The following is a 25,448-nucleotide window of genomic DNA, read 5'->3' as shown; positions in this document are numbered from 1 at the left end:
AATGACTTTTGGTTTTAAAATCTGAATGATTAACTTTAATCTTTAGAAATGGTTGTAACTATCCAGAGAATTGTCTCGAGGGTAAAATGTTTAGAACACATGATCTGTACAGTACATGTTAATGACTGGTCAACACTTCAGCTCACATCTAGCATTTTATAGGCATACCTTGATGATGGTGGACAACTGTGGAAGGGAGTGTACAACTTGTTACAATAGCTGTATCAATGTATCTGTTTTACTCGGTCTATCAGGGGTATAACATTTGGTAACACTAACTAAAGGTTATCTCATTTTCTTTGATCATTAATAACTTTCAGTTAGTCCTTATTCTTAAAACATTCTCATATAATAGTCATAATCAGCTAATCGAATAATAGAGATCGTTATCAAAATTACATCCCCAAAATATGTAACACGTGACCCCTGACCCTGATGTGATGTCATCTTTCCATTATAGGCTTTATAAGTCTGCTAGATATATCAGGTAATATTACAAATAAGACACATGTTTGTACAGGTTTGTTATAGATATCAGGTAATCTATAAAAGGTGTTATAACTGACGTACCCTGTCTGGGGTCCTTAGATTGTACTCCTCTGACGGCGTGGTTGGGTTGGAGGGAATACTCATGGAGTCCTCATCCTCCTCGGTATCTTCCATGGAAACAGGGTCTGTACTCTCAGAGTCTGAAATAAAATCACATACAATATGGTCATTAAAAAAAAGCACTATTTTAAAAAGGATTAGTTCTCAAATACAGCCAACCAGCCTTAACAGACAGTCGGTTACCTATGCAGAAGATAGTATAAAAACAGCCTTTTAATTAACCCTTATTTCAGTATCTATTACATATTCAACACCAAACAAAGCCCTCAGTCATTCCTGCAATATGTGTTAGCTAATCAATGTGTTGTTCGTTTGAGTTTGTTTTTGGGTTGTTTTTTTTTAAACTTATTTTTGAGATAAAATCAAAAGATTCTCCATTCAGGGTTTTCAGATTTATAATGAAAAACAAAAAAAAAAACATTTTCTATTATCAACTGATTATCACAACTGTGTAACACAGGTCTGGATGTCTATTATCAATCCATTATCCACACTGTGTAACACAGGTCTGGATATCTATTATCAATCCATTATCCACACTGTGTAACACAGGTCTAGATATCTATTATCAATCCATTATCCACACTGTGTAACATAGGTCTAGATATCTATTATCAATCCATTATCCACTATGTAACACAGGTCTGGATGTCTATTATCAATCCATTATCCACTGTGTAACACAGATCTGGATGTCTATTATCAATCCATTATCCATACTGTGTAACACAGGTCTAGATATCTATTATCAATCCATTATCCACTATGTAACACAGGTCTGGATATCTATTATCAATCCATTATCCACACTGTGTAACACAGGTCTGGATATCTATTATCAATCCATTATCCCCAATGTGTAACACAGGTCTAGATATCTATTATCAATCCATTATCCACACTGTGTAACACAGGTCTAGATATCAATTATCAATCCATTATCCACAGTGTAACACAGGTCTGGATATCCATTATGTTGACTTACTAACATGGCAGAGTTGTACACAATACATACCAGCATCAAGTCCTTTATCTGTACCAGATAGACGAGAAGAGTTTTTCTCCTTGTCTCCCCCAAATACTGTGAAGAAGCTGAAAAATAATGAGAATAATGAATCCGATCTATCACTAATTGTCAGAGTCCAACTATGCTTATTAGTAATCTGAATCTGAATGTCAGAAACCTGCTGCAGAGTCTTGCAAAGGTTCAGTAAATTCTATTTTCAGAATCTAATTCTGTGAGGTTCTGTAATCAGCATCTAGATCAGGTTCAATACTGATTCACCATATCATCTAGTTAAACTAGATCTAATACTTGTTAACAGAAAGTCTATGTTTGAGGTTGGGAAATCTGGATCTAATACTAGTTAACAGAAAATCTATGTATGAAGTTCCGAAATCTAGGATTAACTACAGTGTGATTAACCTGTGTCTACCACCGACAGTAGATTTCAATGACCTTCCTTCTACTGACCTTCCATTACTTTCTACAGAGTCCACCTCACTAGGAGGATAGTATCTGACCTCCGGCTCTTTGTCAAGGTCATCGTCTAGGTCGTCTACGCTATTGCGACGAGTAAATCTAGGACTCTGTAACAAAAAATAAACCAATTGAGGTAACTGTTACATGTACAATTTCAAAGCAGCCAACACTTTAACGATCTGACAGCAGGATAAAAACAGTATTTTTAAAGCATTTGATTTTTAAAACAAATCTAATAAGTTACATACCTCATCCCAAATTTTCTTTTTATGGAATGAAGGAAAGAAATCTTCATCGTCATCATCATCTTCCTCATTTTCATCATCAAATATGACTGGTATTTTCTGTATAAAAAGCAAAAAGCGTAAAACAAGCAAATTAGAGGTTTGTGAATGGATTGTTTACATTAGAGTTAGTCTGTAGTTACATATAATAATAATGTTTTACATATAATGTACGTAAGCAGACACAAGGGTTGAACAGATGTATTGTCGAACATAAACCTCTCTACAACATAGAGATGAGTGTTCAACAGTCGTACTGTACATGAATCTATCTACCACAGAGAGACATCAGTATCGGAACAGCCTTACTGTACATAAAACCTATCTAACACACAGAGACATCAGGATTGAACAGGTGTTCTGTACATAAACTTATCTACAACACAGAGATGAGGGTTGAACAGTCACACTTCTGTACAAAAATCTATTTATTACATTTTTTTCCAGTGAAATACCGAAAATTATCTATTCTATAAAAGTGATATTTTTCATTATCACTTTTTCTGATATTTTACTAGTGAAAAATATCCCTTTTTCTGATTTGACCAATCAGAACACTGCTTACAAACGACAATGGGGAAAATTCGTTAATTGCGATTTGCATATATAGCTCCCCGTCATGTTAAATGACATCATAATGCAAGATAGAATACATAACGTCATCATTTGAGCCGTTGACAAGGGACTGCAATGAATTCTGCGAGAGATTCAATGAGCTGACTTGGTACATTTTGCTATGAAATATAATAAACAGAATATCTAACAGTATCTTCTGTAATACCAAATATATTTCACTTGTGTGGCTATATGCTCACATGAAAAATATCAAAATGTTAGCCACACTCGTGAAACATATTTGGTATTATGAAGCCACTGTTAGATATCCTCTATCTATTACACCAAGACAAGAGTTGAACATTTTTACAGTACATTCACATATATACACTATGGAACACAGGCACAATGTAAATGACTCTTGTCATTAAGTACAAAAACAATATGCATTTAATCTACTGCACTTAAAAAATATCTCGGCAAATGACGCATGTGACAGAATAAGACTGAAATAGATCAGAACAAAGAAGTGTGATCATGAAGATGTGTCCTGATGATAGGTGTTATAGGACATGTACTGGGAAACATGTGGTCTAAATTATAATACTCTACCAGAACTGGCCGTTAAAATATTGTGGTACAGGAATTGTAAATATGCCAATAGACTTTTTATACAACTCACTGCTATAGTAAATGAATCAACCACTGCAATCTTATTTTAAGTCAGGAAAATTCCAAACAAATTGAAACTCTTCTCCATTAGAGATTCAACACAAACGCTCTACTCTATACTTTAAAATTTGGTCCAAACTCTATACATAACTGGGACAGCCTTGTTTCCTGGTGTGTAGCTGATCGCTCTACCGTTCCATATCACCTGATCACAGACAGTAAAATGTCTATACATATATATATTCTCTATTGTTCAAGATGAAGTCAGCAAAACGGTCTGAGTGATTTTAAGATAAAGATCTCTTGTTTCTCTCCAGATCAAACACACAAGAACAAAACTATTTATTTTTTCTAGTTCAACTCGTAAAGGTGTCAAACATGGAAGGCAGCAAATCTTGAGTTGTATAGTGATTAAACAGTTGATGGTGGCGCGTGTCTTCATCAGATACCAGTCTTACATGTTAACGCTTGGCCTACCCTGTTCTTTATCACCTTAAAGTCACTGACTTATCAAACAGGAAAATCTAAAATATGACAATGAAATCTAACACTTGTGATAATATTGGGGGGGCCCCCTTCATGCCCTAACCATGTCCATACCATATAACATTTGATACATTTTACAGTTTGTTTAGAGGCAAGATATTATTCACCCATATTATTTATAATGTTTACAACTAAATGTTTAATTAAGCTTCAACGGTTTTGTGTTTGACAACAGAAAATTGTTGGCACAGATTTGTAATGCCAATCCGATACAACAGCATTGGTGGAGATCTCAAACATAGCCACAACCCATAGACTCCATACCATCTCTATAGCCTAACATGACACTCACATCTTACATAGCTCACTCCTCTATACAGTCTTACATAGCTTACTCCTCTATACAGTCCTACACAACTCACTCCTCTATACAGTCTTAGACAGCTCACTCCTCTATACAGCCTTACATACCTCACTCATCTATACAGCCTTACACAGCTCACTCCTCTATACAGTCTTACATAGCTCACTCCTCTATACAGCCTTACATAGCTCACTCCTCTCTACAGCCTTACATAGCTCACTCCTCTCTACAGTCTTACACAGCTCACTCCTCTATACAGCCTTACACAGCTCACTCATCTATACAGTCTTACACAGCTCACTCCTCTATACAGCCTTACATAGCTCACTCCTCTATACAGCCTTACATAGCTCACTCATCTATACAGTCTTACACAGCTCACTCCTCTATACAGCCTTACATAGCTCACTCCTCTATACAGCCTTACATAGCTCACTCATCTATACAGTCTTACACAGCTCACTCCTCTATACAGCCTTACATAGCTCACTCCTCTATACAGTCTTAAACAGCTCACTCCTCTCTACAGCCTTACATAGCTCACTCCTCTCTACAGCCTTACATAGCTCACTCCTCTCTACAGTCTTACATAGCTCACTCCTCTATACAGCCTTACATAGCTCACTCCTCTATACAGCCTTACACACCTCACTCCTCTCTACAGTCTTACATAACTCACTCATCTATACAGCCTTACACAGCTCACTCATCTATACAGTCTTACATAGCTTACTCCTCTATACAGTCCTACACAACTCACTCCTCTCTAGTCTTACATAGCTCACTCATCTATACAGTCTTACACAGCTCACTCCTCTATACAGCCTTACATAGCTCACTCCTCTATACAGCCTTACATAGCTCACTCCTCTATACAGCCTTACATAGCTCACTCCTCTCTACAGTCTTACACAGCTCACTCCTCTATACAGCCTTACACACCTCACTCCTCTCTACAGTCTTACATAGCTCACTCATCTATACAGTCTTACACAGCTCACTCCTCTATACAGCCTTACATAGCTCACTCATCTATACAGCCTTACATAGCTCACTTCTCTATACAGTCCTACATAGCTCACTCCTCTCTAGTCTTACATAGCTCACTCCTCTATACAGCCTTACACAGCTCATTCCTCTATAAATCTTACACAGCTCACTCCTTTATACAGCCTTACATAGCTCACTCCTCTATAAATCTTACACAGCTCACTCCATCTCTACAGTCTTACATAATTCACAAATAAAATATTTACAAATAAATTCTTCATTAAATAGTTGTTACTTAAAATGTAGCACTCCACAAAATATCAGGACCAGATAAGCCTACTAGGCTTTTGAACATTCCATCAATTTTAGTATTAACTATCCATTAATTTGGAACTGGCCTTCTTTATGTAACAATGATGGCATGACATTAAGTGTAGAAAATGAATGTGATCTGTCAGGGAACAAACACAGGAGGATTAGTGTTAAGTAGAGGTACCTATCAACATACAGTCATCCAATCAACGCTCTCTATAAATCTATAACTCTTATCACACTGTATTCAGCTGTTAATATTCATACAAAAGATGAGAGCATATTTATTTTGATACCTAAATGGGACATGCCACTAAACACATAGCAAGATACACTAAATGCTTCTTCTTCTTTTTTTAAAATTTCTACTTAAAAGATACTGGACCTTTGACTGGACCAGCCTAAAGTTTACCAGGCTTTTGCTGAACCTTCAGGGCCCAACTCCTAAATGACAAAAGCTGCAAGCATATATTGATTTACCTATCAAAAACATCACCAAGTATAAATTACTGATCTCTTTTAACAGGAGCCCATACAAACATGGGCTTTCACTAGCATGTACCCCTACTAACTCAAGTCCCCACAAAAAATAAATTATACTTTGTACAATACAAAGGTTTCTGGACATGTACAAGTAAAGTAGTTGTGACAATTATAATCATATTGCCTACAAAATAAACTGTATATTACCTACCTGTAATCTATATATAACCGACCTGTAACCTGTATATTACCCGACCTGTAAACTGTATATTACCTACCTGTAAACTATATATTACCTACCTGTAAACTGTATATTACCTACCTGTAAACTATATATTACCTACCTGTAAACTGTATATAACCTACATGTAAACTGTATATTACCTACCTGTAAACTATATATTACCTACCTGTAAACTGTATATTACCTACATGTAAACTGTATATTACCCTACCTGTAAACTATATTACCTACATGTAAACTGTATATTACCTACATGTAAACTCTATATTACCTACAAAATAAACTGTATGTTACCTACCTGTCAACTGTATATTACATACATGTAAACTGTATATAACCTACATGTAAACTGTATATTACCTACATGTAAACTGTATATTACCTACATGTAAACTGTATATTACCCTACCTGTAACCTGTATATTACCTACCTTTCAACTGTATATTACCCTACCTGTAAACTATATATTACCTACATGTAAACTATATATTAACTACATGTAAACTGTATATTACCTACATGTAAACTGTATATTACCCTACCTGTAATCTGTATATTACCTACATGTAAACTGTATATTACCTACATGTAAACTGTATATTACCCTACCTGTAATCTGTATATTACCTACATGTAAACTGTATATTACCTACATGTAATCTGTATATTACCTACATGTAAACTGTATATTACCTACATGTAAACTGTATATTACCTACATGTAAACTGTATATTACCTACATGTAAACTGTATATTACCTACATGTAAACTGTATATTACCTACATGTAAACTGTATATTACCCGACCTGTCACCTGTGTATTAAATGTACCTACATGTACCTGTTAACTGTTTTGTATTGATCATTAAAGAATGTAGATGAGGTTATCTTTGATCCCTAATGTCTGGACCAGCAGGGGCTATCAATCAGCCCCAAAGGTCCTCTGGTCCTGTCTATATCTGAAGGATTAAGTGTAATGTTTTTGGTATTAATTTATCTCCACTACCACCAATAGACTGCCACAAATAAGCCATTAATGCCCAGTCCTGAATGTTGTAGCTCTCCAGTTATCTCAATGTAGGATTAAAAGAATCCCTGCAGTGAGCAGAACATTGTCCACCTTACCACAAACGACCTGTAAAAACACTGTCAAAGTTTGATGACAGTAGCTTCCTGGGTTATATTGATTACTTTAACTGGTTTGTACACAAGTTTCCCTCTGTGTTAGTGTCATTAGGCTACAGCAATACACCTCTGTGTGGAGGAGGACACTTCAGCTAATAAATGACAACTTTCCCAAAATCTGGGGGAGGGGGGCCCAAGAGGAAACATTTGCTTCAGATCATATCCTTTCATTCTTAGAGAAGAAGAATGATTTTAAAGAATTTGCTCTATTTCATCTATTGGGATCTGCCCCTCAGGCCGCTGAGACACACCAAATATACAAATTGGTTCCCATTCACCTAAGGATGCTTCAGAACGAATATGATGGACCGAAATCTTTCATTTCTACAGAAGAAGGATTGTAAAGAACTTTTAATATTTCCCCTATTGAGCCCTGCCCCTGGGGAACAAGGCTAAATGGACCAAATATGAACCAAATCCTTTCATTCCTAAAGAAGAAAAAGAATTTTAAATAATTTGCTATTTCCCTTCACCCAAGGAGGGACAGGTGAATTTATTACTCTACCACTTCTGACACAGACCTGTTGGGATAACATCCTCCCAAAATTCTATAGAACTCTCCGTCTCCTGTCCCGGACTGGTCATGATAATATCTCCCCATAACTCCATATAACTCTACAACTCCTGACATAAATTACTAATGATAAAATCACCTCATAATTCTAACACTATAAGGTTCTTTAAATCGATTCAGCACATTTTTATGTATTTCTGGGAAAAAAAAACAGATTGAAAATAAATCTATATTTTCCATTAATTATGTGAAATATGAGTGATAAAACTGTAAGTGTCAGTTGTGTGACACATGTGTGTCAGTGGTGAGGTGATAGACCTAATGGAAAACAGTACATCACAACCAAGTCAAAAGGCTAGTGATCCTATCTCCTAAAACTCATTTTAAAATATTTGTGGCAAATAAAAGAGTCATTAACAATATGAGCAAATCAATTTTGATTTTGGGGATATTTAACAAGTAGCACCAAAATCTTGTTAGACAGCAGGTACTGACATGCTAAATCAATAGTAATAATAAAAGTTGTATTCTAATGTGATTTTACTGACAATGGTCGGATTGGAGACTATTACATTTATACCCTTTTAAAGAAGAAAATACTAGAAATATATACGTTTTATTAATATTTAGACTGTACATTTCTGTTTGATGTATCTGGGGTTAGATACATGTCATGATAACATCACAAGGTCAGTCTCATATTTTATTGACATTTACTCTTAAAATTTTATTCTTTTTATCAAACCGTGTAGTGGCAAACAGCTGATACCTTCTGAAGTAATCAATTCCTTCATGTCCTCTGAGTCAAATATCCACGCTGTTACTGGTGTCAGTACTTTGTCTCCGCCTCACCTTGGTCAGCGAAAACATTTATATAACATTCTATAGACAGAGAATATATAATTAGACTGTCTATAGAATGTTATATAAATGTTTTCGCTGACCAAGGTGAGGCGGAGACAAAGTACTGACACCAGTAACAGCGTGGATATTTGACTCAGAGGACATGATTAATGGCCTTCAGCACTCAATACCCTATATCTTACTGTAATGCCTACAATATTCCTTTTTCCAATGACAAATTGGAAACTTTACAAAAATTGAATACTGATGAGGAAACTCTTAAAATATACCTGTTTTCTTGGGCAAATTTCAATGAATACATGTATGAGAAGGATTTGATGTAATTAATTTGATAAGAATATTCACTTATAGTTATGAAACGTCTTTAAGCCATGAAAGCTGCTTTCCCATGCAAATTAGTATGACTGTTGGGCAATTTTCTTTAAATAGCAACAGTGACCTTGACATTGGAAGTTGTCATACTAGACCTTAGCATAATGCATATTGCTATGATCTGAATCCCTAAAATAAAGTAAAGTGATGATATTGGTGCAGGACATGCAGCATGTCAGCTATACAAGAGGCCCAAAGGGCCTTAACGGTCACCTGAGATTTGAAATATTTCGGCCAACTAAATTGACCCTTTTTGGCCCCACCCATCAGTCCTAATGGGATCAGTCTATGAAGAGTATTTGATTCTAACATATAGTTGATAAGAAGATTTTGGAAATTTCAGTCAATTTGACCCTTTTTGGCCCCGCCCACCAGCCCCTGGGGGTCAATTAGGGCCAACATGTACATAACATCAAACTGTCATCCCATGCTGATAATTTGAACCAAGTTAGAATGAATTCCAATACAAATCCAACAAATAATAGTCAAAAATGTGATTTCCCTATATAAACTATAGTAAAGTTTACCCCCTCCCCAGGGGCAAACGTGAGACCCCAGGGTCATGAAATTCACAATTTTGGTAAAGCACCTTAAGACCCTTCCATCTATGAAGAGTATTTGATTCTACCATATCTGAGAGTAGGAACAAAGATTTTTGAAATTTTAGTCAATTTGACCCTTTTTGGCCCCGCCCACCAGCCCCTGGGGGTCAACCAGGGCCAACATGTACATACCATCAAACTGTCATCCCATGCTGATAACTTGAACCAAGTTAGAATGAATTCCAATAGAAATCCAACAAATAATAGTCAAAAATGTGATTTCCCTATATAAACTATAGTAAAGTTTACCCCCTCCCCAGGGGCAAACGTGAGACCCCAGGGTCATGAAATTCACAATATTGGTAAAGCACCTTAAGACACTTCCATCTATGAAGAGTATTTGATTCTACCATATCTGAGAGTAGAGAAGAAGATTTTTGAAATTTTAGTCAATTTGACCCTTTTTGGCCACGCCCACCAGCCCCTGGGGGTCAATTAGGGCCAACATGTACATAACATCAAACTGTCATCCCATGCTGATAATTTGATACAAGTTAGAATGAATTCCAATACAAATCCAACAAATAATAGTCAAAAATGTGATTTCCCTATATAAACTATAGTAAAGTTTACCCCCTCCCCAGGGGCAAACGTGAGACCCCAGGGTCATGCAATTCACAATTTTGGTAAAGCACCTTAAGACCCTTCCATCTATGAAGAGTATTTGATTCTACCATATCTGAGAGTAGAGAAGAAGATTTTTGAAATTTGAGTCAATTTGACCCTTTTTGGCCCCGCCCACCAGCCCCTGGGGGTCAATTAGGGCCAACATGTACATACCATCAAACTGTCATCCCATGCTGATAATTTGATACAAGTTAGAATGAATTCCAATACAAATCCAACAAATAATAGTCAAAAATGTGATTTCCCTATATAAACTATAGTAAAGTTTACCCCCTCCCCAGGGGCAAACGTGAGACCCCAGGGTCATGCAATTCACAATTTTGGTAAAGCACCACAAGACCCTTTCATCTATAAAGAGTGTTTGACTCCACCATATCTGAGAGTAGAGAAGAAGATTTTTGAAGTTTTAGTCAATTTGACCCTTTTTGGCCCCACCCCTCAGGCCCCTGAGGGGTGGGGACCATATAATTCACAATTTTGGTTGACCTTCAGCCATAGAAACTTTCTGCCAAATTTCATTGAATTTTGTTAAGTGGTTTTGGAGAAGAAGTCGAAAATGTAAAAAGTTTACGGACGCACGACGCACGACGCAGAACGGACGACGACGGACAAAAGGCGATTAGAATAGGTCACTTGAGACTTCGTCTCAGGTGACCTAAAAATGGTAGAAGACTAAAAAGTGGAGACTAAATATAACATTTTCTTGCTATTCATATGACCACAAAATGATTAGGTCTGTCAGTGCTAACTCCACTGTGTTTTATTAAGTAAACTATTTCATGTCTGAAGAGATCAATTTCAAGTCCTAACATGGCTGCTTAGTAATGCTCTTGAAGCAAATTTCTACTTTTAAACAAGGACCGATATTGAACATGTTTAAACCCTACAAACTTAGTTTACTCATAAAATAAACAGTAAAAACCATTTTTCCACCTGGTGATATCCTCATTACAATAACTTCTATATATAGTACTCATGTACCATTTCCAATAAAAAGGCAGATTCTAGACGTTAATATATTTTGTAAAAACAGTTAATTAAACCATAAAGGCACTAGGTTTTCTGTTTATCACTTAATACAAATTATATGGTTAGATGCCCTGGTAGTCTGTCTTCTTAATTGATTTAAAAGAAACTCATTAATTATCAAACTTGGCTAACACTAATTACATAATGTTAAAAGATATACAACTGTTCAATATTTCATCCACATCGAAATTGGTAAAGCATGATATTTAACAATGGAAACAATGACTGGTGTCCACATATCTAAACCAGGTCAGTAGAACCGTAACTGAATCTAACAAGGAGTAGAATGTTACTACATCACTGTACAGTAACTAAATCTAACCAGGAGTAGAATGTGATGTTACTACATCACTGTACAGTAACTAAATCTAACCAGGAGTAGAATGTTACTACACCACTGTACAGTAACTAAATCTAACCAGGAGTAGAATGTTACTACACCACTGTACAGTAACTAAATCTAACCAGGAGTAGAATGTTACTACACCACTGTACAGTAACTAAATCTAACCAGGAGTAGAATGTTACTACACCACTGTACAGTAACTAAATCTAACCAGGAGTAGAATGTTACTACACCACTGTACAGTAACTAAATCTAACCAGGAGTAGAATGTTACTACATCACTGTACAGTAACTAAATCTAACCAGGAGTAGAATGTTACTACACCACTGTACAGTAACTAAATCTAACCAGGAGTACAATGTTACTACACCACTGTACAGTAACTAAATCTAACCAGGAGTAGAATGTCACTACATCACTGTACAGTAACTAAATCTAACCAGGAGTAGAATGTTACTACATCACTGTACAGTAACTAAATCTAACCAGGAGTAGAATGTCACTACATCACTGTACAGTAACTAAATCTAACCAGGAGTACAATGTTACTACATCACTGTACAGTAACTAAATCTAACCAGGAGTACAATGTTACTACATCACTGTACAGTAACTAAATCTAACCAGGAGTACAATGTTACTACACCACTGTACAGTAACTAAATCTAACCAGGAGTAGAATGTTACTACATCACTGTACAGTAACTAAATCTAACCAGGAGTAAAATGTTACTACATCACTGTACAGTAACTAAATCTAACCAGGAGTAGAATGTTACTACATCACTGTACAGTAACTAAATCTAACCAGGAGTAGCATGTTACTACATCACTGTACAGTAACTAAATCTAACCAGGAGTAGAATGTCACTACATCACTGTACAGAAACTAAATCTAACCAGGAGTAGAATGTGATGTTACTACATCACTGTACAGTAACTAAATCTAACCAGGAGTAGAATGTTACTACACCACTGTACAGTTACTAAATCTAACCAGGAGTAGAATGTCACTACATCACTGTACAGTAACTAAATCTAACCAGGAGTAGAATGTTACTACACCACTGTACAGTAATTAAATCTAACAAGGAGTAGAATGTTACTACATCACTGTACAGTAACTAAATCTAACCAGGAGTAAAATGTTACTACATCACTGTACAGTAACTAAATCTAACCAGGAGTAAAATGTTACTACACCACTGTACAGTAACTAAATCTAACCAGGAGTAGAATGTTACTACATCACTGTACAGTAACTAAATCTAACCAGGAGTAGAATGTCACTACACCACTGTACAGTAACTAAATCTAACCAGGAGTAAAATGTTACTACATCACTGTACAGTAACTGAATCTAACCAGGAGTAGAATGTTACTACACCACTGTACAGTAACTAAATCTAACCAGGAGTAGAATGTGATGTTACTACATCACTGTACAGTAACTAAATCTAACCAGGAGTAGAATGTTACTACATCACTGTACAGTAACTCAATCTAACCAGGAGTAGAATGTTACTACATCACTGTACAGTAACTAAATCTAACCAGGAGTAGAATGTTACTACATCACTGTACAGTAACTAAATCTAACCAGGAGTAAAATGTTACTACATCACTGTACAGTAACTAAATCTAACCAGGAGTAAAATGTTACTACATCACTGTACAGTAACTAAATCTAACCAGGAGTAGAATGTTACTACATCACTGTACAGTAACTAAATCTAACCAGGAGTAGAATGTTACTACACCACTGTACAGTAACTAAATCTAACCAGGAGTAGAATGTTACTACATCACTGTACAGTAACTAAATCTAACCAGGAGTAGAATGTTACTACATCACTGTACAGTAACTAAATCTAACCAGGAGTAGAATGTTACTACATCACTGTACAGTAACTAAATCTAACCAGGAGTAGAATGTTACTACACCACTGTACAGTAACTAAATCTAACCAGGAGTAGAATGTTACTACATCACTGTACAGTAACTAAATCTAACCAGGAGTAGAATGTTACTACACCACTGTACAGTAACTAAATCTAACCAGGAGTAGAATGTTACTACATCACTGTACAGTAACTAAATCTAACCAGGAGTAGAATGTGATGTTACTACATCACTGTACAGTAACTAAATCTAACCAGGAGTAGAATGTTACTACACCACTGTACAGTAACTAAATCTAACCAGGAGTGGAATGTTACTACATCACTGTACAGTAACTAAATCTAACCAGGAGTAGAATGTGATGTTACTACACCACTGTACAGTAACTAAATCTAACCAGGAGTAGAATGTGATGTTACTACATCACTGTACAGTAACTAAATCTAACCAGGAGTAGAATGTTACTACACCACTGTACAGTAACTAAATCTAACCAGGAGTGGAATGTCACTACATCACTGTACAGTAACTAAATCTAACCAGGAGTAGAATGTTACTACACCACTGTACAGTAATTAAATCTAACAAGGAGTAGAATGTTACTACATCACTGTACAGTAACTAAATCTAACCAGGAGTAGCATGTTACTACATCACTGTACAGTAACTAAATCTAACCAGGAGTAGAATGTTACTACATCACTGTACAGTAACTAAATCTAACCAGGAGTAGCATGTTACTACACCACTGTACAGTAACTAAATCTAACCAGGAGTAGAATGTTACTACATCACTGTACAGTAACTAAATCTAACCAGGAGTAGAATGTGATGTTACTACATCACTGTACAGTAACTAAATCTAACCAGGAGTAGAATGTTACTACACCACTGTACAGTAATTAAATCTAACAAGGAGTAGAATGTTACTACATCACTGTAAAGTAACTAAATCTAACCAGGAGTAGCATGTTACTACATCACTGTACAGTAACTAAATCTAACCAGGAGTAGAATGTGATGTTACTACATCACTGTACAGTAACTAAATCTAACCAGGAGTAGAATGCTACTACACCACTGTACAGTAACTAAATCTAACCAGGAGTAGAATGTTACTACATCACTGTACAGTAACTAAATCTAACCAGGAGTAAAATGTTACTACATCACTGTACAGTAACTAAATCTAACCAGGAGTAGAATGTTACTACATCACTGTACAGTAACTAAATCTAACCAGGAGTAGAATGTTATGTTACTACATCACTGTACAGTAACTAAATCTAACCAGGAGTAGAATGCTACTACACCACTGTACAGTAACTAAATCTAACCAGGAGTAGAATGTTACTACATCACTGTACAGTAACTAAATCTAACCAGGAGTAGAATGTTACTACACCACTGTACAGTAACTAAATCTAACCAGGAGTAGAATGTTACTACATCACTGTACAGTAACTAAATCTAACCAGGAGTAGAATGTGATGTTACTACATCACTGTACAGTAACTAAATCTAACCAGGAGTAGAATGTTACTACACCACTGTACAGTAACTAAATCTAACCAGGAGTGGAATGTCACTACATCACTGTACAGTAACTAAATCTAACCAGGAGTAGAATGTTACTACACCACTGTACAGTAACTAAATCTAACCAGGAGTAGAATGTCACTACATCACTGTACAGTAACTAAATCTAACCAGGAGTAGAATGTGATGTTACTACATCACTGTACAGTAACTAAATCTAACCAGGAGTAGAATGTTACTACACCACTGTACAGTAACTAAATCTAACCAGGAGTAGAATGTGATGTTACTACATCACTATACAGTAACTTTGTTGTAGATTTAGACTACCATGGGTAAGAATATTTCTAAGAAAAATTGTTGGAAATATCTCCAATCTAGGGCTCTGGCTTTCAGTTCCAATACAGACACCACTCTTCCTTTATAACCATATTTACTGGCCAAAAGGGTGCTTCATTTAAGCATTGAGGTTGATTTTTTTTATTTTCATCGGGGTATAGAAAGATTTTTTTTTGCAAACTGTATGAATCCGCATAGCGGATTCTTAAAAAGTTTGCAAAAAAATTCTTTTCATACCCCGATGAAAATTAAAAAAAATCAACCTCAATGCTTATAATTAATTTCAGTTAATTGTCTTTTTCTAATTCAAAACATGTTTTATGTACAATTTTACTGGTTTTAAATGGGATTCTTTTTCTCAAATCAATACGCAACGTCAATTGTCGTATTGTGACGTCACATTTTTCGCGCCATTCTCGGAATTTCTTGCATAGAAGAATGAAAAGAATCTTTAGACCAATCACATTAGAGTATTTACCATGAAAATAAAGAAAAATTAATTATAGCACGTTTAGTTGAAATGTGATCTTCTGCTCAAGAGGATTAGGCTTTTCAAGATAAACGCCCTTTAAAATCCTCTTGATCATGAACTTTGACCCTTATACTGTACTAGATATTAAAATGACCACTCCAAGTGAAAGCATATATCATTACATGTAGATGCAGAAGAATGCATGAAGCTATGTAATGTTTTTACTTTCTTTTTCCATGCATGTTGCCTGCATAACCTGACCTTAACTGTTGATATGATGTTAAACAATGCAAAACCAATTATCGTAATCTGTCACCACAATGTCAAGCTCAGAGTCTATCCTGAATAAGGAAATACAGAACCTCAGATTTTGGTATCGTCATCTCCAAACCTCTGTTGTGTACAGGTACTCAATTATCATAATCACATACACCCACATTTAAACAGGGTAAAAATTTGTTTTCAAAGTAGAATATAAAATGAATGATATACTCACCCTGGGCGTATTCTCTGGCTGCGCCACTACCATTGTCTCTCGGCGAGCATCAACATCATCATATCCCACTTTTCTGGTGTTACAATCTAGAAAATACAACATTTGGAGATAAAGAATTTCACCATTTTCATCATCAAATGGTGAATGAAAACTGTCACTTGCTACCGATTCTTCACTTTTTACAATGTTGTCACTTGCTACTGATTCTTCACTTTTTACAATGTTGACTAAGTCTTCATTGTAATTGCAATGCTTCCCCTTTATCTGGTCACAGTAATGGGGGCGACACTCTTTGGAACAAGGTAAAAATTCCTGAAAATGTGAGAAAAACTCCGGAGACTCCAGGAAATGAGGGAGAGACTCCTGGGAATGGGAGCAAATCTCCTGGTGTTGGGGTTGAAACTCTGATGTATGCAGCCGAGATTCCAGGGAACAGGGATGAAACTCCTGTGATTCCCGGAAATGGACACAAAACTTTCTTGATTTCTGGGAGGGCTGGTGAATCTTAGAGGGAAGGGAATAAAAATCCTGAGGATGGACAATATATTCCCTGGGAAGAGAACAAAACTCCTCTGAAGAGGGACGGAAATCCTGTGGACGGGGCTTGATCCAGTCTGTCCAATGTGACCAAGTTGCCATGGTGATTAGATCATCCTCGGTCAGTATAAAGACTTTTTACACAAATCAAACTTCTCATGTTGATAGAGGCTTGATATGTTCTAACCAAACTGCCAGGCTATCCCAGGTGTATGTATTCATAATCATATTTTATCACAGATTTTAATCCAAAAACATTCACATTTTTTCAGTATTTCTCACATTAATGAATATTTTTTTATCATTTTTGAATGTAAACATGAGAGAATCGTCGGTAGATGTTGATTTCAGACTGAGGTAGTTAGATCCTGACTGGTCTGGTGGTGGTACTGTGTACAGTGGGGTTAGAGTGTCTCGATCTTTGTATACACCTCTATACGTACACTCAAATACCCTTATTAAAGGCACCTGGCTACCTATATACACAGCACTACCCGTCATCCAGTACCTGATGTGGACAGATAACGAGAGATAAGATCCATACAATGAGGACGTGTGACCATTGTTCGGACATTGTCTAGCACCGATCTTAGTATTGTCAAGTGGTTTGTGCTGGATATCTGATGGTCAAAACACATACATCACTAGCCAATAAGATAATTTAATTTATCTGTCAAATTGACAGTCTTGCCGGAGGATGAATAATGAAATCTGAGTTTATTACACACAACTACTGTGGTGTTTACAAACCTTCCCTCTATATTGCCCCAGTTCTTGTATCCTCTGGGTTCAAACACAATTACAATAATCTCAGTATTGTTTCCATCTATCTATAAACTTACAGTACTTGTAACATTCTCAGTATGCCAGTCCTGTGTTCCAACCTTAGTATTAATAATATAGTCAAATACAAAAGTGTCAAGATTGTTATTTTTTAGTGGTTTCATTTTTGAAGTCAGAATAAAATTGCAAAAATCATACAGACAATAAAAAATGTGATTCCTTTCATAATTTCTTTTTAAAAAATCTGTCTCAATATTATGAATACAACCTTTATAGTATAACATTTGGTTCTGGCAATTTTTTATCAGAGTTCAAACCAGGGTTATATGCTAGTATACAGAACAACTCGTTAGCTCGTTAACTCTGACCACACAATCTACTTTAAATGGGCAAAGTAGGCAAACAGCCACACGAACAATAACAGTTTCACTTCTGAAGAAGCTTTAGCATAAACAAACTACACCTGTTCAGTAAAGAAATCCCTATTTGATACTATGGCTGAATAGGAAGTTAAAATTTTATTTTCCTCTCTGATTAAACTTTGTTGAATTTGCCATGGATTAGAGGATTTCAGTTCTACACCTTTTCTTGTAATTGTTTTTCAAGTGGTAAATTACTATAATCTCTTATTGAAAAGATTCAAATAGTTAATAAAAATATTGCACTCCTCTCTCCTTTGTGCTCCCGAGCATACTGAACAAATGACCCAATACTTAACCACTGACCATTGGTAGCATATGTCCGAGTTAAATAATTTTTAATCCTGGACAATTACTGTGCATGGGAGCAATGTAAGATTGTTAATCCCCTTACAAATTAACTGTGTGTGAATAGGATATCTGACTTGTTAAAATGTGAATGCCAGAGATTTAATTTTGATATTTTATAACTACAACATGCATACTGCTAACAGCAATTTATGTTCAGTCGACTTTGCTATGCCGGAGGTGGGCCTTAGCCATATCCAAGGACAAAACCCTACATAAACAATCTTAATTGTTTGAGACTTAAAAATATACCACCATTATCCACAGACAGTTGGATTGAAATATGGCCTCTTACTTTTGAAAATTTCTTTTTACTGATAATGACTTCACATTTGATTTTTCTATAAATTTCCCAATAATGACAAGACCTTATTTGAAATTGTAATTTACAACGTCATTTACTCCCAACAAAATGTTAAGGACTATTTATTTTTGATACCAGATGAAAAAGGCAATCAGTAGAGATTATCCCTGAAACCAGACCAGTAGACATATAACGAGATTCAATTTACAATTGTAAACTTGGCCAACTTCCCCAGAAACCAAAACTTATCTTTGTGAGTAAAACTCAAAACAGCTGCATAGTAACAAAAATCAGTTACTTAATTAGATGTATAGTAACAAACTCAGGTGTCTTAATTAGGTGTATAGTAACTAACTCAGGTGTCTTAATTAGGTATATAGTAACAAACTCAGGTGTCTTAATTAGGTGCATAGTAACTAACTCAGGTGTCTTAATTAGGTATATAGTAACAAACTCAGATGTCTTAATTAGGTATATAGTAACAAACTCAGATGTCTTAATTAGGTATATAGTAACAAAACCAAGTATCTTAATTAGGTGTATAGTAACAAACTCAGGTGTCTTAATTAGATGTATAGTAACAAACCCAAGTATCTTAATTAGGTGTATAGTAACAAACTCAGGTGTCTTAATTAGATGTATAGTAACAAACTCAGATGTCTTAATTAGGTATATAGTAACAAAATCAGGTGTCTTAATTAGGTGCATAGTAACAAAACCAGGTATGTTAATTAGGTGTGTAGTAACAAACCCAGGTATCTTAATTAGGTATATAGTAATTTACCCAAGTATCTTAATTAGATGTATAGTAACAAACCCAAGTATCCTAATTAGGTGTATAGTAACAAACTCAGGTGTCTTAATTAAGTGTATAGTAACAAACTCAGGTGTCTTAATTAGGTGTATAGTAACAAACCCGAGTATCTTAATTAGGTATATAGTAACAAACTCAGGTGTCTTAATTAGGTGTATAGTAACAAACCCAAGTATCTTAATTAGATGTATTTTAACAAACACATGTGTCTTAATTAGGTGTATAGTAACCAACGCAGGTGTCTTAATTAGATGTATAGTAACAAACTCAGGTGTCTTAATTAGGTGTATAGTAACAAACTCAGGTGTCTTAATTAAGTGTATAGTAACAAACCCAATTCATTACACTCACAAATCATTACACCTAAACAACTCACACAACTTCTCATCACACTCACACAACTTCTCATCACACACACACAACTTCTCATCACACTCACAACTTCTCATCACGCTCACACTTCTCATTACACTCACAACTCTTTACGCTCACACAACTTCTCATCACACACACAACATCTCATCACACTCACAACATCTCATCACACTCACACAACTTCTCATCACACTCACACAACTTCTCATCACACTCACAACTTCTCATCACACTCACACAACTTCTCATTACACTCACACAACTTATTACGCTCACACAACTTCTCATTACACTCACACAACTTATTACGCTCACACAACTTCTCATTACACTCACAACTTATTACGCTCACACAACTTCTCATTACACTCACACAACTTATTAAACTCGCACAACATATAACACTCACACAACTTACCATTACACTCACACAATTTATCACTTCACTCACACAAATTATAATCAATCTATACACATACTCAATCACAGAGCTGACACAACAACTTAAGATTATTCAATCAATAATTTGCGAAGCCCATAAACATGTTTATCCTGACATGTCAATCATGTCTAGGGTTTGTAAAAGATGTTTATTTAAGATTCCATTCTGGTATGACATTGTTGGGATTAACACCCCTGGATTAGTGGTTTATGTACAGTCAATGTTTACTACAGATCGGTATAGACAGTCTGTCACAGAGGCAGTATAAATGGGGCAACGGTCAGCTGTTAATCATAACAGGAAACCTCACATCAACAAGTTTACGTCAGAGCTGTTAACCTGTTAGATAAACTGGTAAAATGTGTACAGCCATTGGTGTGAGCAGTGGTGATTATTGAGGAAGCTTGTGATAAATGTATCGGACATGTTAGTGTGACAATGTAAGGCTTCCAAACACTAAAACTAATGCTTTGATTGCTCACACTTGTTGAGAATGCAGTACATGTGATAACGATGATGCTAATTATCAGTAGCAATAAAAGTGGTCCAAGTTACTTGAAACCTAGAATCTAATCATCATACAGATAACTCACTATAAAGTTTTATTTATTTTCTTGTTTTATATTTTTTTGATTATATTTCCATAACATAAAATTAACTCGTATTACAGATAACTCAATATAAAGTTTTATTTATTTTTCTTGTTTTATCTTTTTTTGGTTAAGATTCCATAACATAAAATTAACTTGGGTTAATTCTTATCCTTTTATCATCATTGATATATGTATTGATATGATGTGACTTAACTGGGTTTTTTTTCCTCCCAGAAATTAAGAAATTACTGTGCAGCTTCTCTAACCAAACAAAAGAAATGAACAGTAGTATAATTTCTTATGTAAAGGAACAAGACAAGACAAACCAACATCTAAATACCCCCCCTCCAGCGGTTCACAGTGGGGGGGGGGGGCTAACAATGAGCTAATAAACAAATTTGTTCCAAGAAGGATATTAGATTATAGCCTTTCACCCTCGGTTATCACTCCTGGCTGAGCAATTGTTTTTGAGATATAAGCATGAATTGTCTGCTGAAAGCTGTTACTAGTAATCCTTGCAGGTCATTTACAGACACATAGAAACACCACTAATACTGGATAATACTGGGGCATTAATTGCAATAAACCTAATCGACATTAACACTGTATCAATGGGCAGTTAATCTACAACACACATCAGTGCATATAAATATCTAATCCTGTTAGGCTAGTTTACTGATCAATACACCATTTTCATTATGAATAGGATTTTTTTCATAATAATTCTAAACTCTAAATATGTTAAGTAATACTGTATTATGTGGAGTAAGGAGACCAAAGCATCCTGAACTTGGCAAGATTTTGTTCAATACTGATAACGATTGACAACAAATTCATACCTGCATAAACAGTTTACTTGTGGAATTAAAACAATGCTTGTCGGTCACTATGGACATAGATGTTAATTGTAGGTTTTGGGTAAGCTTTCCCCAATATCAGTCAGTATCAACATAGATGTTAATTGTAGGTTTTGGGTAAGCTTTCCCCAATATCAGTCAGTATCAACATAGATGTTTATGGTAGGTTTTGGGTAAGCTTTCCCCAATATCAGTCAATATCAACATAGATGTTTACGGCAGGTTTTGGGTAAGCTTTCCCCAATATCAGTCAGTATCAACATAGATGTTTACGGCAGGTTTTGGGTAAGCTTTCCCCAATATCAGTCAGTATCAACATAGATGTTTACGGCAGGTTTTGGGTAAGCTTTCCCCAATATCAGTCAATATCAACATAGATGTTTACGGAAGGTTTTGGGTAAGCTTTCCCCAATATCAATATCTCATGTCTTCTTGACTATGTAAATATCTCATGTTTTCTTGGATATATAAATATCTCATGTTTTCTTGGATATATAAATATCTCACGTCTTCTTGGCTATGTAAATATCTCATGTCTTCTTGGCTATGTAAATATCTTGTGTCTTCTCGGCTATGTAAATATCTCATGTCTTCTTAGCTATGTAAATATCTGATGTTTTCTTGGCTATGTAAATACCTCACGTCTTCTTGGCAATGTAAATATCTCATGTATTCTTGCATTGGCTATGTAAATGTCTCATGTCTTCTTAGCTATATAAATATCTCATGTCTTCTAAGCTATGAAAATATCTTGTGTCTTCTTGGCTATATAAATATCTCATGTCTTCTTGGCTATGTAAATATCTCGTGTCCTCTTGGCTATGTAAATATCTCATGCTTTCTTGGATATGTAAATATCTCATGTCTTCTTGGCTATGTAAATATCTCATGTCTTCCTGGCTATGTAAATATCTCATGTCTTCTTGGCTATGTAAATATCTCATGCCTTCATGGCTATGTAAATATCTCATGTCTTCTTGGCTATGTAAATATCTCATGTCTTCTTGGCTATGTAAATATCTCATGTCTTCTTGGCTATGTAAATATCTCATGTCTTCTTGGCTATGTAAATATCTCATGTCTTCTCAGTTTTGTAAGTTTCTTATGTCTCCTCAGTTATGTTAACATCTCACGTCGTTTTGGCTTTGTAAATATCTGTCTTCTTTCCAATGAAAATATCTCATGTGTTCTTGGCTATGTAAATACAATGCAACGGACATACATTGGACAGCAGTGTTCCAGCTAGGTCGGGTTAGCAGGGCGCTGCGCCCTGCCCCTAATTCAAAGTTAGAAATGCGCCCCGCCCCTTTTCCTGTAGTACTGCCCTTTTTCTAAGTGTCATTGATGCTCATTTTGCCTCGTATACTCTAGATCCGATTTGCTGAAGCCATGCAATATACAGTCAGTCACTAATTGGCCACCTGTTACACCGGTACCAGTCCCCTTACCTGTAGACCTTTATCCACGGTACTGATGGACGCTGCCCGAGGCAGAGATCGGTCAGCTGGGGATCGAGCTGGTGTTTTATAGATTCATTTAACCGTGACGAGTCGATAGGATCGGTTGGTAATCCAATTAAATCATGATCACGAAGGCTTTTTCAAGATGGACAAAGTAATGATAATGGATGGAAATGTTGTTTTACTTATGTAAACAACTTTTGACAAGACCGAAAAGAGCCGCACGTTTGTCGTAAAGTTATCCCATGAGCACGTGTGCAATTGGCGATCGATCTATATATCTTTGAAATTTTCTTCACATGACAACACGAAATCCTTCTGGTTTTAACCAAGCAACTTTTAAGTAAATGATCATGAGATCACTTTCCAGTGATTTTCCAGTGATCAAAATTAGCTTTCGGTTGATTTTATTTGATGAAGTTTGGCGGGACGCCGGAAATGGTTCGTTGTAAATGCAGATGTCGCAAATTCCTTGTTGGATTGACGGATTTCTATACAAAATGTTTATTTTTCATCAATAAATAAAGGACACATAAAAATATCTGCTTATGTGAATAATAATTGCAAAAGTTTAGTTTATATTTTGTTATTTTTGTATCTGAAATGCCGACTCTGCATTAACTGCGGGTCATGTGATAGCCAAGTGAACACGGGGACCGTTTGTTTACGAGAGCAACGGAACAAATGTTTGATCAGAAACTTGCGAATCATGATCGGCCCTTATTCGTTTACCATTTCTTATAATTAATTCAAGAAAATGTTAACTTGCTATAAATTCCTGATTTTAGTTTACCGTTATTTCTAAAAAGTCTAAAGTGAAAGTAGAAATTTACCGCCGCTTACAAGATACATCGCAGTTATTTGGACGAAGTTTATTCAGATATTAAATAATATAATTTCTTTTACTTAATCATTTTTTTCTCGTATATGCTTGATCACCTTTTCTCTTTTGCTCTATAGTATCTTCACTTACAATTAGTCGTCTTACAATCACAACGGACAGACTAACTTCTGGTTGAAAATATCGCTCTGTTGACTATAATCTGATAGTAACTTTTTGATTGGACGTAATTATCGTATATATGGATTCTCTCAATACACCCTTAAATTGAAATAATGCTAATATCATTTTATTTTTGAATTACTCTAGGTCATAACTTTTACCATCAAAATTTAAAACAATATTTGAAGAATAAAGAGAAGAAAGAAGACATTTTTACACACAAACAAAATAATAAAAAAAAATCAACAGATTTCTATTTGTCTCTATGAATCAGGTCATATGTAATGCATGGATGTACTTAAATTGTCCTGTAAAATAAGGTAGAAGATAGATAGGCCCGGAAAAAATGTCGCGCACAAAAATGCCCTTTTTTTAGGCAGCGCCCTGCCCTTTTCAAATCCTAGCTGGAACACTGGACAGGAAGGTTTGACCAGTTCAGGGAATGTATTTATGTGTAAATTTTGAATAATTGAATGATTTGACATAAATGCCTACTGTTCATTAATTACCATAATCACCTAATCAAACTAAGTTAGAGAATGTTCTTTATTAAATTAATAAGGAAGGTCAGCACACAAAACAAATTTGGACAAATTTTAATTGACCCCTAAGTTTTGTAAGTAATAAAAACATACCAGACATTTAATGCATGTTTTTATTAATTTTGTCCTAGATCTAGTACATGCATAGTTATATACCTGGGTATATGTTATTTATGTATATGAAAAGTAAATTGATAA

The 25,448-nt window shown here is 35.5% G+C and overlaps 1 protein-coding gene across 5 annotated transcripts in view; it reads right to left on the bottom strand.

Moving 5' to 3' along the window:
* Nucleotides 1-25,448, bottom strand: part of LOC117323848 (mitogen-activated protein kinase-binding protein 1-like) — a 99,274-nt gene that overhangs the window by 20,085 nt on the left and 53,741 nt on the right. For 4 of the 5 annotated variants that reach the window (XM_033879331.1, XM_033879335.1, XM_033879336.1 and 1 more), the window contains exons 21-26: nt 16,774-16,859; nt 2,341-2,436; nt 2,084-2,199; nt 1,625-1,701; nt 571-689; nt 169-186 (exon numbers count right to left, since the gene is read on the bottom strand). In XM_033879331.1, coding sequence (XP_033735222.1) covers nt 169-186; nt 571-689; nt 1,625-1,701; nt 2,084-2,199; nt 2,341-2,436; nt 16,774-16,859 — 512 coding nt within the window. The remainder of the gene's footprint in view (nt 1-168; nt 187-570; nt 690-1,624; nt 1,702-2,083; nt 2,200-2,340; nt 2,437-16,773; nt 16,860-25,448) is intronic. The other variant, XM_033879334.1, reaches the window with a different exon arrangement.

This window comes from Pecten maximus, chromosome 3 (assembly GCF_902652985.1).
Source record: "Pecten maximus chromosome 3, xPecMax1.1, whole genome shotgun sequence".
NCBI lineage: Eukaryota > Metazoa > Mollusca > Bivalvia > Pectinida > Pectinidae > Pecten > Pecten maximus.
This window is presented reverse-complemented; position numbering and strand designations above follow the sequence as displayed.